Here is an 18,229-nt window from a genome sequence, read left to right on the forward strand (position 1 = left end):
AGAATAATTTTACATATAAAATGACAGCGATCTTTATTTCATTGCTATCGCTGACGCCTTTTTTTCTATGATATTGCATTATTTGCAAATATAATTTCTCGAACATTGATACTTGCAAAATATACATATAAATCTAACTAGCGTGACGTCATAAATCTCGCTTCGAGGCTGTTCTATTAGAGACGGCATTGGTCTGATATTTAGAAATGTCAACTGATCACATTTTACTTTTGACAATTATGACATTTTGTGTGGATTTTTGCAAGAAGAGGAAAAACTGTCACTTGTTTTATTATTTTCCTTTTCTATTTCACGAAAGTAAAAAGAGTTACCTATCTGATTCGTTCAGGCACTCAATTTAAAGAATATCAGTAACTTTTTTGACAGAGGGATTATATATTTGCCATGTTGGTAAAAAATAACGGTCAAAATTCAAAGTTATTCATTTTATAGACTATAACATACCAAAATATCGTTTGTTTATCTAAAAAATAAAAAAAATTATAAGGGTGAGCTACTTTTGAGAATTACGTGGTATATAATATTTAGGGAAAAATACCTCGAAAATCGGAATACCATTTTTATTTTTCTACATAAATTCAATAATATTGTTTTTTTTAATCTCAAATATTCGAAATAAATAGCTAGTAATATTGTTTAAAAGAGTATCCTGTAAGAATTAGATATCTAGAAAGATTTATTAAGTTCCAAAAGAATATAGAGAAATGTGAACTTTTGTGTAGTCAAAAAAAGTGGCGGGTAATATGGAATAGGTATGGCGGGCAATACGGGATAGGATAAATAATTATACAAAATGAACGGTAAACAAAATTTACTACTATTAGTTGTTTTATGTACAGAAATCGCACAAAAATATTTCCGTCTAGGCATTTGTGCAAGCTTAGACAGAGAATAACTTAGACAATAGAAGGTAATTATTTTTTATACTAGATAGATTTTGACTCGCTTGGCTCATTTTGTCACGCTTTGGCAATACCAATAGTGCCTATATAAATGCTCAAATTGTAGATAATAGTTTAGTTTTAATCATCTGCTGATGACCTTGAAATGGTTTGCGAAACGTGCGTCCATTGTTAAAACTAATGTGTTTTGGTGTATTCTGGTAAATTAGTGTTTTATTTTGCTGTTGTAAAACCAAAAATCCTATAAACTATTTACCCTTTAATGGTTATGGTCGGGCGATATGAAATACTCACATGTCGTATAATATGAAATATTCCATATTACCCGCAATACGTGTTTCAGAAACAACAGAATATTATTAAACATGGTAATAATTAGGTATTAACTAAATACATAGTAAACAAATAGAGTATACTTTGTTTAGCCTTACCTGACCAAAGAAACAACTCTTTCTATCAAAATTACCAGACTATTAAAATTTAACTTTGGTAACCGTCAATTTGTAATTTTCAGTTTTATGGACGACTGAAATATTGGGGGTTGAGTTTTTCCAATCATGTGATCTGTAATTCATTTACTAATAGTATTTTAACTATTAGAACTTTAATGGCGCATATTGTTTTCGAAATATAAAGTATTCCATATTACCCGAAATTGCTCTTTACTATGTAAAATTAAAAAAGTTTTCTAAAATTTGGTCAGAAAATTGTTTATTTAGTATTTTTTTTAATATCAAAATTGACCAATGCTCAAAAGCAATTTAACAATTAACAGTGACTATAAATGTTTGTCTTTTTGTAAACAATGTTTACTGGTGTATTGAGGTGAATTAGTAGTTTTTATACTGTTGTAACATCAAAGGTTCCAAACCCAATTGCATTCTACCATTGAAGTAAAAATAACATTTAAGGCAATAAATGAAAAAATATGCGGCAGATTATCTGCGACTCATGTATGATTACACAGAGCATATCAGTGATTGTCAAACGAACTTGACGCCTTTTTATTCGATCATACAGTATTTTACTAGATTTTTAATATTTAACCAAAACAAATGAATAGATTATTACAAATTAATAAAATAATATTTTGTTTTATTAAAACACAATTATGTCTTATTGGCCAGAGAAATTTGTGTCAAAGAACTACAAAATATTTGTGTCCGTTAAGGTTGATTCTCACTATACTTTCCAGATCAGCTCTCTTCCGTTTCCCTTCTGTTTACATAAAATATTATATTATGTAAATGAATAGGACAATGCACACTAGCCGTTTCATATCCTTCCATACATTTTTTTGCCGGACGGACTGAAGCGTATCGGAAACAGCGTTGTCAAGTCCTTACATTTGTACCAGCTCTGTTAAAATTTTCCTGATATTTATTTATTCTTTCACCTCTTAAATTAAATCTAGTACCTTTTTCAAAGATACAAATTTTTAAAATAAAACTTTCGTCATGATATAAGTTGTACAGCTGGTTCCAATAAAATTGAATACGATTTAAAGCATATTTTTATTATTTCGGGCAGTATATTCTATGATACCAGTCCCCCATTTCTCTACTCATGTCATGCTGACATTCTGAAAAATTTATTTGCCACTTTGTCAAAAGCAAAGTAGTTCTATTCAATGTCACAATAACCTTAACATGTTAAAATACTTGACACATAAATATACACTGCTCAAATATTCGAAAAAATGTGTAAAGAGTCGTATTCATTTTTTTTGGAACCAGCTGTACAATAAAAAGTATGAAACTGATACGGAACGGAAGCTTACGTATATCGCCAATACAATACAATAAAAAATACGGAACGGATATGGAATGGAAACGGAAGGTATAGTGAGAATCAACCTTAAAGCTTCAGTCCCTTGACATTTTGAAAAAGATATTTTGATTTCCATTCTGCAGTAATACTATTTCTAAAAATTCTAAATTTAGAATTTAGAGCAAGTAGAAAATGTATATCATAGCCCAAAAAATTATGTTTATTGAAATTTACTGATATTACTTATATGTAAAAATTGCGCCTGTTCAAGTTTTTTTTGTAAATTTTTTTATTATACATTTGCCTTTAGTTTATTTTTATTAATCAGAAAAATTGACTTAGCAATAATCATTATCATTTATAGTAGGCAAAGAGTAAGATAAAAAGGCAAAAGCAAAAGTAAAGTAACTTGGTTACGTTTATAAAAATATTTTGTAGCGATCTTAAAAATAAATCATAATTTTTCTTTTGCTTTGACAATTTTCACCATATATCTTACCTTCTCCAGTATAAAATACAAACTTTTGATTTACGAGTATATTTTAAAAAAAAATCTATATCAAGGATATATAACAAAACGTTCCAAAGCTAACGAAAACTCGTACAAGGCATTAATTTTAAGGGAAACGTACAGTTTAACGGTATAAGAACGTAGTTGAAAGGTTGATCCACACCACCCTCCTTAATTGCGTCCCTATCTGTACTCTTTACCGTATGTCAGCAACACACTTACACATAGTTGAAGAAGTATGGTTCTGCAATTGCTCTACGGGATATAGGTTTGTAATTTTCACTCTAGCACTGAAACAGAAAACTTAAAGAAATAAAAATAATATTTTTTTGTTAAATGCCAATGGGTTTGCACTCATGGATGGAAATAATCATTTCCTTTATACAGTAAGAGTAAATGAAGACTGAATTAAAAAAAGGTCGTTAAAATAAAAAATCTAGCATTTTCTGTTTGCTTTGATTTCAGGAAATGGTGGCATAGTGAGGATCTAAACCCTGCTGTGTTGTGGTTCAGGAATAGAAAACAGGAAAGGGAATACCGCAGTCAACCCGATCCAGAATTTCGATGCTACATAGCGTGTGCCTGCCTGATTTTCTTAGCAATTTGCGTCATGCAAATATCTACAATACCCAGGTATGAATATATTTTTGTTCATTGTTATTTATTTAGTTTTATAATTATAACAGAAATATTTTTGAATCGACTCCGTATAGGCAATATAGCGTTGCTTCAGTATGCAAGACAACATTTGATTATTAAGTATGTTTTCAATAGGTGATAATATGCGTGTCGATGGTTGCTTACTGCTTATTGCCTATTGCTCCAGTGTGCGACCTCGCCTAGTGATGCTAAAACAATTTTGAACTTCCATTGTCGTTATTTAATATATTTTTTATTGTTGTTAACTTATGTCACGTTTTGATCAGACGCTTCGCTGACGGTTTTCAAGTGTAATCCATAAAATAATTAACTAGAAAGAAGTGTCAACTCTGTGTTAAATCGTGGAAACGCGATACGCCACCAAAAGCCTTCGTGGTCGTCTGGAGAACTAACTTCCCAATTGACAGGTTGACCTTATGGCTTCATTTTTATTTCCGTTTCTGGTAATTCCATGGCGGGCCCTCTTTCAGTTTAAATGTATTTTATATTTTTTCTTATCATAAATAAAACCAAATTATAATTTATTTAAATATATTTATTTCTTATTTTGAAATATGGAACAACCTGACTAAATAAATATAAATATATAGAAAATTGTATTGTTTCAATATCAATTACTTAATTATATGCACTTTTAATGTAAATTATTAAGGTATAAGCATGACTTACAGTAACTTGTAAATAAATACACGTATTCAGAGACTTCAAGGACAGAAAACGGACATAAGAACATGAAAACGGGAGCCATATACAAAAACCTGAAAACAGAAAAACATATTTTTTTAATCTAAAACTAACAATATAAAAATATCAATATACTACATTTTAAAATAAAGATACATAGGTATAAAAAACAAATTTATCAAAGAATATGTGTCTTAGAGATTTATTGTATTATTGATGATAAACCACACACTGCAATAATAATTAATGTTGGCTATAGTTAAAAATGATCTTACCTTGTAGTAAATTGTTTCCATTTTCATAAAAATCGCCGATCAAAGAGATTATAGCAGCATTTTCTTGCATCTAAAAAATGTAGAAACAGTGTTTATTTACTACATATTTTTCATATACATGGGACATACCTACTACTGAAGAAAAGTCGTTTTCTCCAGGATTCTTCATGTAATATATATTTTATATACTTTATTACCTTTATATTCATAAATTTCAGCCGAAATATTAAACTTCCAAAACGAAACTAAACGGAGTCAATTAAAATGGCCTCGAATCATCTCGAATATTTCTGAAAGATTTGTTCTAGAACAAATCTGTGTGTGAAGTTAGACAAGTGTGAAGTTAGACAAATCTGTCAATTCTAAAAGTGTGAAGTTAGACAATAGTTAGACAGAAACAATGCTGTCCATGTCTAGGCGGCCATACTTGTCATGAGGAGAATGACAGACATGACAGGAATGAATGTTTCCAATTTTTCTATTTCTCATCCCCCTGGTGTAAACTATGTAAACTAAACTCTAAATGACAAACACGATACCTACAAAAGTGAAATATAAACATTCGTATCAATCAGATAAATATCGATTTTTGGTACATAACACTAGAAACATTGACAGACGGTAATATATTATCAATATACCTCTATCGTATTTTTTATTTTTTAGGAATATTGTTTTGTATGGTACCATCTCCCCCACCCTAGTCGTACTCCTAATATTTGTGTACCTATGTTGGTTGGACGGATGTTGTGGACCCAGACCACCATCGGACACTCCTCAGGACGAACCTGGTGCTTGCAGTCCCCCAGGTCAAATAGTGGCGGAGAGCCGCTGTCTCAGACTGTCCATATTCCTAGTCAGCGTCACTTTGATAGCTACTTGTGCTGTCATAACGCTGGTAAGTTTAAAAAGTGTATACTGTAGTGTAACAACCCAAGTTCGTTCAACAAAGCTGAAGAGGTAATATATTGGCCAACTATATAACAAACAATTTAAATGAAATACAGGATCCTAGGGTGTGTTAAAAATATTTTTTTTTTAATTACCTCGGATGCGCCTCGACAGAAGCAATATTTTGGAAAATTTAAGGAGAATAGATCTGTAAATGAAACGCTAAATTTGTAAATTGCACTACTTATTTTATTAAATTAAATGAATGGAGTGTTGTACTCTGCCTGGAATTCACGAGTAAAAGAGTACGGCAGAGAAAACCTCTATCACTATTACAGAGAACCTAACTATGCTGTCCTGAACTTTAATAAAAGAAAAATAATAATAATATAGAAACTGTCCTTATACCTAGGTTTATAGTTCAATATATCATCAAAACATGCCACATTTATATCTTTCAAAACTGAAGAGTTTTTTGTTAGTTTATCGGGTCCCCGCCCGTTGGTACTAAAATGCTCTGGTTGCGGAACTAGAAGCTAAAGTTGAAGGTTTGGAAGGTTGGTCTTTAGATTATAAGTTATTCTATGAGTTTTTCTATGTAGGTATTGTTTTTGTTTGCCCTTTTGCGAGCTAAGATATTCGCCTATGCACGGTCGAAAAGTGTTAGTACATTCGACAAGGCCGTTATTCTCACACTGAACCACTAACATCGGCTACATATAGGTTTCTAAATATGGCACGAGAGAGCCAAGGAACAATCATATTCATACAAAACTGACTAGTAGACGAACTACAATCGGATGAGATTCTAGGAATGGTCTGGGGTCTCACACCACCAATTCAACTCTTGACGCGCACCTACAACGTCCTGTTTCCGAATAGGGACGAATGGGATATGCCGAGAAATGGCTTATTACTTGCGGAAATGTGTTGGTACACGGACGGATCCAAAAACGATAAAGGATCTGGAATTTACTGCAGCAGTCCAAAGACTGAGATCTACCACAGTCTTGGAAAACACAACACAATTTTCTAAGCTGAGCTATATGCTATTGAAACCTGTATGCAACTGCTGCGCTGGTAGAACAGCAATTCGCCGGAAAAACAATAAGCATATTTTCGGATAGTCAAGCCGCGTTGAAAGCACTTGAGGCAACTTTGTAAGAAACTACTCAATATATTAGGAGATAGGAACAAAGTGTCGCTAATATGGACACCGGAACATGTCGGCCTAGAGGGAAATGAATGTGCTGATTCCTTCGCCAAAACTGGTGCAGCCTGGCCATTCGTGGGCCCAAAACCGACACTTAGCGTACCAAAAAATCTCGCAAGAGACAGGCTCTGTAAATGGGTTAAGGGTGCGACGTTTCGAGACTGGTATGACAGTCCCGGCATGGAATATGTCAAGACAATCCTAGCAGGGCCATCCAAACGTAGAACAGATGAACTCCTAAAGGCTGATAGGAACGGAGCGCGTACGCTTACTGCAGTATACACGGGCCACTGCCGGCTGAGATTACACCTACAGAGTATGGGACTGGTGGAAGACGCCGAATGCCGAGTATGGAAGATGACGAAACAATGAAGCAGGTTATGTGTACCAGGTTTGAGGCGTTTGGCAAACACACGCTTGACCTATCAGACCTAGAAGACATATCACCCTCGGACATAACGGCATATGTTAAAAGGCTGCGTCTTGAACTTTAAAGCTCTTTTTCTGTTAAAGAAGAGCTTGTAGAAACTGAGCCACAATAGGCCCTCGCGGCCGCAGTCAATGCAAAAAATTTGATCAAATACAATACAATACACCAACATCGACACAAATGGACAGTAAATGATTTTATTTAGATTACTTTTAAACTGAAATTATTTACAGCATAATCGATTCCATTAAATACATAGGTACACATGTTATATATTATCTTTGTCAGATCAAATAAATAAAGAAAAGCTTTAGAACAGAATTACAACAAGAAAACAAAATAATATGATTTAGTTAACATTAGTTAAATAATGAGAAAGCATTTACTTACTTTTAGTAACATTCTTTGTCACAAAACTTAAGAACCAAAATAACATCATCGCCTCTCGAATGGTAGTCTAAAATCTATTATTTAACAACTATTATCTCTGTTCTTCGCCTGATTTCCCTCTCTCTAGTTTGCGAATAATATTTTAAAAATCAATAATTTTTTTTATGTATACAGAGTGTCTTAAAACTAAATGTTTTGAATTTAAAGAAATATGTCTATTTTTAAATAGGCGGTTCATCTCAATACTGAAAATTAATCAGAGTATTATTTCATTGGAGATGTCTATTAATTACATAAACCATTATTCCTATGCTAACAAAATCCCTAAGGACTCAAGAAATTACGACAATTTATTGTCTGGAATGGAGCACAATAATGAAATGCAGGCAGGCACAATTAAAACCGTAAACACGACTGATTAGAGACGAGATACGACGACATAACACCGAACAATTACGGAAGGACAAAAGGGTCTACGGTTCCCTTTTGCGTTTGAGTGAGAAAATGGCGTGGGTCGCTTTTATAAGCCGTCCACCTTCCCGGCGCGGCGCGTGATAAACCTGGTATTGTCTACCGTTGTCTCCTTTTTGTAGGAAAAACTTTATTCTATTCTAATTTGGTCGGAGGTTATCACAAAGGGTAGCGCTGGCCTTTGTCTAAGTAGCGGTAGGTTTTTTGCTCAAGACCACAGAAGAAGGGTAGTGTTCTAGCCTGTGAATAAAAAGATTAAGGAATGAGTATAATGCTATCCATGTATTCATGTGTTATATACAATTTAATGACCTTTTTGTTAATTCTAATGTAGGTAGAATGCTTATTCTCAAAATTATCACAGAATCGCTACGCACGGACCACGAGAAAGGACGACTCTATCGGTATTTACATAGAGTGGTCCGATTCTCAGGCCATTTAAACATCAGAAAATATATCAAGACTATAGTGTGTAGTTACAATACATTAAAGATAGATTTTCAATTCGTTTTTCCTTCAAAAGTTGAAAACAGCTTAAACTTAAAAGAAATAAACCCAGTATCAAATTCACTATGGAAATGAAAATATAAGAAGCTCTCTCTCTTTCTTAGATGCACAATGGTCAAGGATATCAATGTTAATGCTATAATAATAGCTCCCGTATATAGAGTTTAACGCCTTGGGAGTAGCAAGGTACAGCTTGCCATACTATAGCCGTTCGATATACAAGAAAGGTAATGTGGCTAGCATTACGCTTCAACAGCCTATTATTACCTCAGGATTGTGAATCCCAAGTACTCATTTAAGGCTGAGTCCACCTAGGTACCCAAACTATTTTTATGTTAATAAAAATAGTCGGGTGATGAAATGACGGCTGTAGGTTTCAAACCCACAACCTTTGAATTGGTAGACGAGAGATGTACCTCTACGCCACCGGGCACCATGTTAATGCTATGATCGTTAAATTTGAAACTCTTTATTGTCTCTAAAGTAATACGAAACTATTTTATTATTTTTATTTCCAGGTAGATTTTAATCCTGAAGTTATCCTAGTAGAGGAAGAAAGCACTAAGGTGTTCACTTTTCCATCGGATCTTTCCAATATCACTGAAAATGTGACAGATCTTCTAGCTTCGGAAACAGTCACTGACAATATAGCCCATGAGGTCGCTCCAGAAGCACTCCAATATGTTCCTGTAAGTTTTTATTTGAAAGATTTGTTGTAGAATACATTATATAAAACACTATATTTAACAAATATGGATGCATATAAAAAATATTTACAATAGTTTCAATAGGTTTTATTCCTGATGAAAAGTCCCTGCATCTGAGCAACAGCTCTAAACATATTATCAGTGACAGTTGTTATCTAAAATATTAAAAAGTAAATTGTTTCAGTGTGTCAAAATTGTCAAGTCAATATGTCAAGATTTTGTAATGTATGTTATTTGACAACGCTATTGTACAACGAAGCTTCAGAGTTGTTTTTTGTAATTTTCAGACATATCTCTACAGCTCAGCTCTAGTTTTAGCCGCAATCTCTGTATTTTTAAGAATGGGTTTCCTACTAAAGCTCTGTCTGATGACCCTCTCTGTTTCATCACACATCATCATCTACAGTTACCTGGATTTTTTTCAAATATACCACAACACTGACGTCCATGATGACGAGTAAATATAACAAAAATTTTTTGACGTCATTTTCTATAGTTTTTAATATTTTCTAGATTTCCTGCACTGCCATTTGAGCTGAAGACTGGTCTGGTGTTAGCTATGGTCGTCGTGTTTTTCCATATCCTGGATAGGCAGATCGAGTTTACTTCTAGGACGGATTATTTATGGAAAGCAAAGCTTAAAGTGGAACAGGAAGAGGTAGAGACAATGAGAGGAATTAATAAGGTAAATAGTACCACTGTTAATGTATTGTAATGTGCAAAAAATTAGAATAATGACTAGCGACAGATAGCAAGAAAAAACAGAAAAACATTCATAAATATATCTTGGAATTTCATCTAATATTTATTCATATAAAAAATAGAAACCTGCTACGGATATATAGTCTGTGAAACGAATAACTTTGAATTTGACAGTTCCCGCGGGCTTTTCTAGTGTTAATTTTATTAGGTTAGCAACTTGTGGCCATGCTGACGCAATGCCGTCTCTAATAGAACAGCCTCGGAGCGAGATTTATGACGTCACGTTAACATAATTATTCCTTATATTTGACTATGGCTGAAATCGTACTCCATCGTCAATGTAGATAGTTTTAGTGTTAAGAATAATAATTTTAAAAAATATGTGGTCATATTTTGACAAGTGTATATTAGTTTATTAATTGCAGTAAACATTATGTGGTGTGTGGTGTGAATATTTTATATGCAATTTTTTGGATTATATTCGACACTATTTTTTTTATATGACACAACATTGATGAAGGCTATAATGTTAGCCGAAACGTTTTTTTAACCAAAAAAAATAATGAAAAACCAAATGAAAACTTAATCAGCGTTTTTCCCGAACCTAAATCCCAAGAAAATCAAAAATTTTAGAATAATTTTACATTATAAAATGACAGCGATCTTTATTTCATAGCCATCGCTGACGCATTTTTTTCTATGATATTGTATTATTTGCAAATATAATTTTTCGAACATTGATACTTGCAAAATATATGTACATATAAATTTTGTGAATGCTTCTTTTTAAATTAGATCGATTTTCAAACCCCAAAATTTAAAATATATTTTACATTTTACCCATTATCTTATGTACCTATTCATTATTTGTATATTGTAAAACATTTGCTGCATTTGTATGGTTCATAGTTCATTTGCCAAAGTATTTATTACTATAAATAGGTTTGATATATATTTGTATATTATGTATATTTCATGTAAACTATATCATTTTTAAAATACAAACCAAAAATACAAAGAATAATTATGTTTTCCATGTATGGAATAATTATGTTCTACAACATATTTATTAATCCATATCTAATTAGCGTGACGTCATAAATCTCGCTCCGAGGCTGTTCTATTAGAGACGGCATTGGTCTGATATTTAGAAATGCCAAAAGCTGATGACATTTTACTTTTGACAATTATGCCATTTCGTGTTGATTTTTGCAAGAAGAGGAAGAACTGTCACTTGTTTTATTATTTTCCTTTTCTATTTCACGAAGAGTTACCTATCTGATTCGTTCAGGCACTTAATTTAAAAAATACTTAAAGAATATCAGTAACTTTTTTGACAGAGGGATTTTATATTTGTCATGTTGGTAAAAAATAACGGTCAAAATTCAAAGTTATTCATTTTATAGACTATATTAATAGGTACATAATTTTTTATACAATGTGTACAAGGATATTTGGACACAAGGAAATGGACTTAGAATATAGACATGGAAATACCATTTGGATAAAAAAAAACGGCGTTAAAGATAGCTTAAAAGTCAATTTCTAGACGTAATTTACTAAAAATTGTCATAAAACTTTTATTAAATATTTATTAATTAAAAGAGTATACAGTTTACGTTTCCAGACACACAAATTAATTTGCAAAAAATAATAATTTTTTTTTCGAATTTTAAACTACACCATTTAAAATAATTTTTAATAAATTACTCGGTATAAAAATAAATTACAACCTTTTTAGGGCCAACTGGCAGTAAAGTCAACATTAAAAAATAAACAAGAGAACAGGTCAAGTAATGATGTCTAGGGCAGTTAGGGCTTGACCTGGCCAAAGTTATTATCGATTGTCATTATCCAGAAGTATATGACTCCATTTTTTTCAATCATTTGTAAAATAGAGACTTTAATATTTTCATAATATTGTTTTTAAAGAGCGGCTAAAGTTGTTTATTTAAAAAGGAAAATATTACATGAATGATGTCAAATGGGGGAAATATTCACATAACTTTATTAATTGATATAATAAATTAAGCAACAAAATTATGAATTGATTCGATTCGAGGTGTATGGCCAGTAGATAAATATTTGACTGACAAATGGATTCCCATTAATTTATTTGTGTTCTTATATCGAGAAACAACTGCTATCAGTTAAAAATGACAAAAAATATTTCGTTTGAGCGGCTCGAAATTGATTATTACTTTTTCAACATTTTAAGCTACATTTTTTGAAACATGTCCTTCAAATCCTTCAATTTAATAGCTGTTAGTAAGAAGTTTCACTTGAAACATGCGCACAAGGTGCACATACAATTTTTTTATTTCGTTTGTTTTAAATTAATTTATTTAAGTAAGCAAAAAAATGAAATATATTTTTTTTAGCTGGTGGCCAGTGCCGGACTTAGGCCTAGGCCAACTTGGCCCGGGCCTGGGGCGGCAGATTTTTAGGGGCGGCAAATTTTGAGCATACCAAAATATTTATCTTTTTTTTTAACTTTTATTTGTTCATAAAATATTTCGAATATAGCCTTAGCCGATTACATATTCATTTACTTAACTATTATTATTGTTTAAATATATAATTCGCTTAGGTTATTTTTTACTGCATTGTGCCATGCATCCAATTAATAAATACATAAATACCTCGAATATAAAAAAATAAATTCAAAAACATTAAAAAATTTATCAAAAACACGTTGGTCTGCACGAAATGACGCTTGCCAATCACTATCTTTGTCTTCCAATGAAATAAAAACGTTGGAGTCAATTTCTGAAGACGATACCGAAAAGCCTAAAACCCAATTAGATGCTTCTAGTCTCCTTAAACAATTCAAAAGCCTAGAAATGGGTTTTGTGGCGGTATTTTGGATAGACGTTTTAAATAGATTAGATGCGGTCAATAAAAAGCTTCAAATGGTGGATATTGATCTACAACTTGCTGCAGATTTAAGCTTGATTTTCATGCATCCGTTGTCCGACGATACGATGATACGATATTAATTTTATTGATTGAATTTAAAGACTTCGGTTGGTTAGAAACGGTTAACCAATGGAAGCCTTTAAATACAACCAATGAAATTAATATCGTATCAACGTATCGTCGGACAACGGATGCATGAAAATCAAGCTTTATATAGCTCATTGGAAAAATATTTTTCTGAAATTAGAAATCTAGATAATACTAAATCATTTGAGGAATATGGAAGAAGGGCCATAGAATTGTTCGGTGAGAAAAAATATGCGGCAGATAAAAAGAGAAAAGTGAAACGGAAACAACAATTTGATGAAACCAATGATAATGAAACTCTATTTAACGCTAGGGACGATATTAGGATAAATGATAAATGTATTTAATGTTATTATTGATAAATTAATCCTTGAAATTTCCTATACGAAAAGTGCCTACAATGACTTTTCAACCACATTTGGTTTCTTTAATGATTTATCTACTTTAAGTATTGACGACATTACCGATAAGTCCAGACATTTAATAGCCTGTTATCCAAATGATTTAGATGAGTCAATGCCTAATGAATTAATACATTTTAGTGAATTTATAAAATGCATTAAGTCAGCAAAACCATCTGTTAGAGAGCTTCTTAAAGCAATTTATGAAAAAAACGCTCAAGACCTGTTTCCAAATACTTTCATAGCATTAAGAATCTTCACATGTACTTTTATTACTAACTGTTCTGCTGAACGCTCGTTTTCTGCATTGAAACGTATTAAAACTTATTTACGGTGCACAAGAAACAGAACGTCTAAATCATTTGGCAGTTTTACATATTGAGTCCGACCTTTTAAAAACTATCAATTACGATGAAGTAATTGATAATTTTGCGAACAAAAAAGTACGTAGGAAACCTTTATAGGCATATAAGCAAACCTTATAGTTTTGTTGTTCGTTTGTTGTCATTTTATATGAATATTTTAATATTTATTTTATGTTCTGTGTTGATCTGTTCTGTCGGTCTATTCTGTTGTTGGTCCTGTATTCAAATAAATGTTTTTTATATCCGTAATTTTTTTAATTAAAAAAAAATTAAGGGGCGGCAATTTTTTTTTGGCCTTGGGCGGCAACTTCGTAAAGTCCGGCCCTGCTGGTGGCTCAGGCTGTATTCCGTTGCAAAACCAGACCGGTAAACTACGATAAAGAGCGGTTCCTAAAAAACATCGGTTTGATACGAAACGGTTTGGTAAAATATTGGAAACGTCAAATGTTGACGTTTTCTAAATTTCAATACCTCTATTATAAAATTTATCTTTTATGCATTTTTAATGTACCTATTCTCTGCTTTTACGTTTGCTTCTTTTTTTCAACTGAGTTTAATATTGAAAAGTACTTTATTAATAAACTGTTAAGCTCGTTAGACAGCCCAAGTTGAAGATTTACAGGTCCAATATTAAAACAGATCAATAATAAATAAACAAATCTAATCAATATTTATATTTTTATAGCTTACAAAACATTCACGGTTATTTGTTGTCTTGTTTTTCATGTTTTCTTTAAATGTTCCTGACTTTAAGAAACAATGGCTGAATGATAAGTTCAAACGGTCGTAAAAAGTCATTCTATTTAGTTAATGAAATTTATTTACCTTTACTGCCTACCTCCATTGCTTTTGGATGTAAGTACAAAATATTATTACAAATTTTAGAAACTAAATGAGAATTTCACTCGAACTTCCAATATTTGTTTGATTTCTGTCACATAAATGACATTGATTGACAAACAAAACCAGAAAAACAGCCTTCTCGCGCTGGTTAGTTTGGTGACAGTTATAACCGAATTTTTCAGGAACCGTGATCCGTAATAAGAAACTTTCAGGAAACCGACAGAAACGGAACATAAAACTATAACCAACGTAAGCAACGGAATACGCTCTTAGACTTTAAATGTGACATCTGCTCGTCTTAGCCAAGAACTTTTTTCAAAAAAATGTTGATAGTATTTTGGAAAATTAAACTACTTTGTTTATGTGAGCAAATTCCACATTCTTAAAGTTCTCCTGTAGACAAGACAACATACCATACGAAGTATAATTTGGATTAAAGTATGTCCAACGAGTTCCAGAAGATTTCGACAGACGACATCAAACAAGTGACAGAACTGTCGCTGTTGGATATCCTCCCATTGAACAGCTATAGTTTGATTGCAGTTTGTTACCTTTTCCCAACAATACGAATTTCTAAAAAAACTGAACTTTTTCTCCATATACGAAAAAAATATTATACACATTGTAAATTATATTTAAAATATAATAGGAAGTTTTTCACCTAATTCACTTACAGAGTCGTTACTGTATTTTTTGTTTTCAGATTCTACTAGAAAACATTCTACCGGCTCATGTAGCAGACCATTTTCTATCTACTCGGGTCACTACAGAACTGTACCATGAAAGATATTCTTGCGTAGCTGTTATGTTCGCCTCTATACCGAACTATAAAGAGTTCTATGACGAAAGTGATGTAAATAAGCAAGGTCTGGAGTGTTTGAGACTACTTAATGAAATTATTTGTGAATTTGATAAGGTAAGTAAATTTTTAGAACTAAAAGCAGCACCAAAATATGATCTTTAGAAATATAAACCGAATTTGTTAAAACAAAGGTTTAGGGCCATTATTGATACGGTATCTTATAAAGCGCTTGATTTTATTCAGACCAAATTCACCTAGTTTAAAGCTTCTCTAACGAGTATGTAAATGGCAGAAAATACAAAGCTATCTAAAATGACTAATTGTTGGCTATTCTGACTATTATACAGGGTGAGTCTTAAATAAGTGCAAATATTTTCAGGGCTTGTAGATCTCCGTAAAAGAAACATATTTTTTCCTTGCCGTTTTTCGAATTAGTCCAAAATAACCGAGTTATTTTACTTTGAAAATTTCAAAAAAAAATATTTTTTGCTTAAATTTTCAGAACCACTGGATCTTGTCTGGATTTTCTTGCCTCTATTTAATCTACTCCCCCTATGTTGCCATATTATCATGAAATTATGTTTTTTTAACTAAAAACTAAAAAAAAATCTAAAAAATTGTTCAATGTTTCTAATATAAAATAAACTTTAAAAAGGTAAATGTATAAAACAAAATTGCAAGAAAAAACCGTTTCAGACACAATTTTTATATTTAATTAATAACAGTAATCTTTATAAATAAACATAATATAGTAAGATAGGATACACTTTTTCTAAATTTTTTTCAAATTCCAACTGTAGTATTTTTAGAAAAATGTTTACTACAAATTAAAAATTATAATAACTTGTTGTAAAATGCCAATGTATTGAATGGTTCACGGATACATTATATTTTGTATTTCTTTTACACAATTATTTTTGAATATGTTGTAAATACTGTAAATAAAGAGAGAGAGAGAGAGGGAGAGAAGAAGTTCTATCGAGGGACTTCATCCTATATAAAAAGTGACTTTTATCATTGTTTAACATCTGCCTCCAGAACGTAACAAATTTGTATTTTTGAGAAACTCTTTTTGCTGAAATACGTTTTTAGGCTTATCATTGCTATACTCGTAGTAGGTAGGTTATAAAGTGATGAGCTGTAGGACAGATATTTAGTTATGACATTCAATATTGTAAAAATTAATCGATCATGAAAAAATCGAATATATACAGGGTTTACGATGTTCTCTATGGGTATCTCGGAAACTACTGGAGCCGAGGAGCCTGGAGGTTAAATGTTAAATGGGGAAAGAATTGCAGTTTTGTGAAAACATACATATTATCGTCGCCCTTAATTAGCCTTTCGGAATTTTGAAAAAAAAATATGGCTTACTAGATATTTCGAAAAAAAAACAAATTTTGGCTGTTTTAAAAATGCTCCCTAATTCCATTATAATCTATTTTAGAAAAAAACTTTTCAGATAAAAGTTGTAGAAAATCACATCCTTCGTGAGAATGTGTTCTCTGTTTGTTTCTTAGCCTGTCATTTTTGACGTATGACACAAACATATATTTTTTAAATGGAAACCATATTTGGCTATGACTTCATAAAAAGCGCCGTTTTTTAAGCTTTTCAGCGATATAAGCTATAATTGTTATAGCTAGTTCTTATCTTTTTAAACAATTTTACTTAGTTAGCCATGGAAACGTTCAATCGTCGTTTTTATTATTGGTTCAACTTTTCTTCGCCATACATTTTTGAGGATACATTGACCGGTGAACTTTGCTTACGCTTTTTAGAGAACAATTTTCAAGACAAGTTAGAAGAGTTAAATTTAAAGTCATAGGGTAGTTCCAACATGACTTTCATTATGACACTCCCCCTCATAATGACCGAAATGTTAAAAAGTATTTATAACATAATTATGCAAACTCAGGGATAGGAAGAGGTGGACCAATTGCATGGGCCTCCTCGATCACCTGACCTATCCGTTTTTTATGCGGTGTGATTAACAACAAGGTTTACAAGAGAACTTATGAATCCAGAGAGACACTTGAGGGGCGTTACTGGAGAAGTTAAATAAAGTCGACCGGCCGTTCTGTAAGAAAAGCTTGTAGGTAATTAAGTTTTAAAAAGATGCATTTTATGTACTCAAAACAATGGAGGATTTTTTGGAACATTTGCTAAAATAGCAAAAAAGTGTATGTAGTATTAAAGTGTATGTAGTATTAATGCATGTAAATATTAGTTTTTTAGGTTTTAATTTTGTAACGTTTATATATATATATATATATATATATATATATAACTCATATATATATATATATATATATATATATATATATATATATATATATATATATATATATATATATATATACGATGTCTGGCCTATCATCACCGGATTCCGTATCGTTCAGGCCTGATAATTTATTTGGCACGCTTGGCGTAATTTTTACGTTCCCTGTCGCCAACCCTGCTATCGTTTCACTGTTCTGTGGAGGCGCGCTGTCAAGATCCTTGTTATATGTCAAGGCGCCTCTCTGCGTTCCTAACCTCACTTTGTTTTTGGCCATTGTTGCAAATCCTGCTTTTAGAAATGGCAATAAATCTTGCTGCAAAAATCTGAATCAGCTGCCATTTCGAAGCTACAGGTAAAGATGAGTTATTATCTTTATAGATTCGATATTATTATT

The 18,229-nt window shown here is 31.9% G+C and overlaps 1 protein-coding gene across 1 annotated transcript in view; it reads left to right on the forward strand.

Moving 5' to 3' along the window:
- LOC115885861 (adenylate cyclase type 2-like) overlaps positions 1-18,229 on the forward strand; it is a 373,787-nt gene that overhangs the window by 338,381 nt on the left and 17,177 nt on the right. Inside the window, exons 14-19 of the mRNA XM_030904883.1 lie at positions 3,670-3,837; positions 5,490-5,721; positions 9,244-9,414; positions 9,720-9,889; positions 9,946-10,117; positions 15,453-15,665. Coding sequence (XP_030760743.1) covers positions 3,670-3,837; positions 5,490-5,721; positions 9,244-9,414; positions 9,720-9,889; positions 9,946-10,117; positions 15,453-15,665 — 1,126 coding nt within the window. The remainder of the gene's footprint in view (positions 1-3,669; positions 3,838-5,489; positions 5,722-9,243; positions 9,415-9,719; positions 9,890-9,945; positions 10,118-15,452; positions 15,666-18,229) is intronic.

The sequence above is a fragment of the Sitophilus oryzae genome, unplaced genomic scaffold, assembly GCF_002938485.1.
Source record: "Sitophilus oryzae breed Bouriz unplaced genomic scaffold, Soryzae_2.0 scaffold_465_pilon_pilon, whole genome shotgun sequence".
Classification (NCBI taxonomy): domain Eukaryota; kingdom Metazoa; phylum Arthropoda; class Insecta; order Coleoptera; family Curculionidae; genus Sitophilus; species Sitophilus oryzae.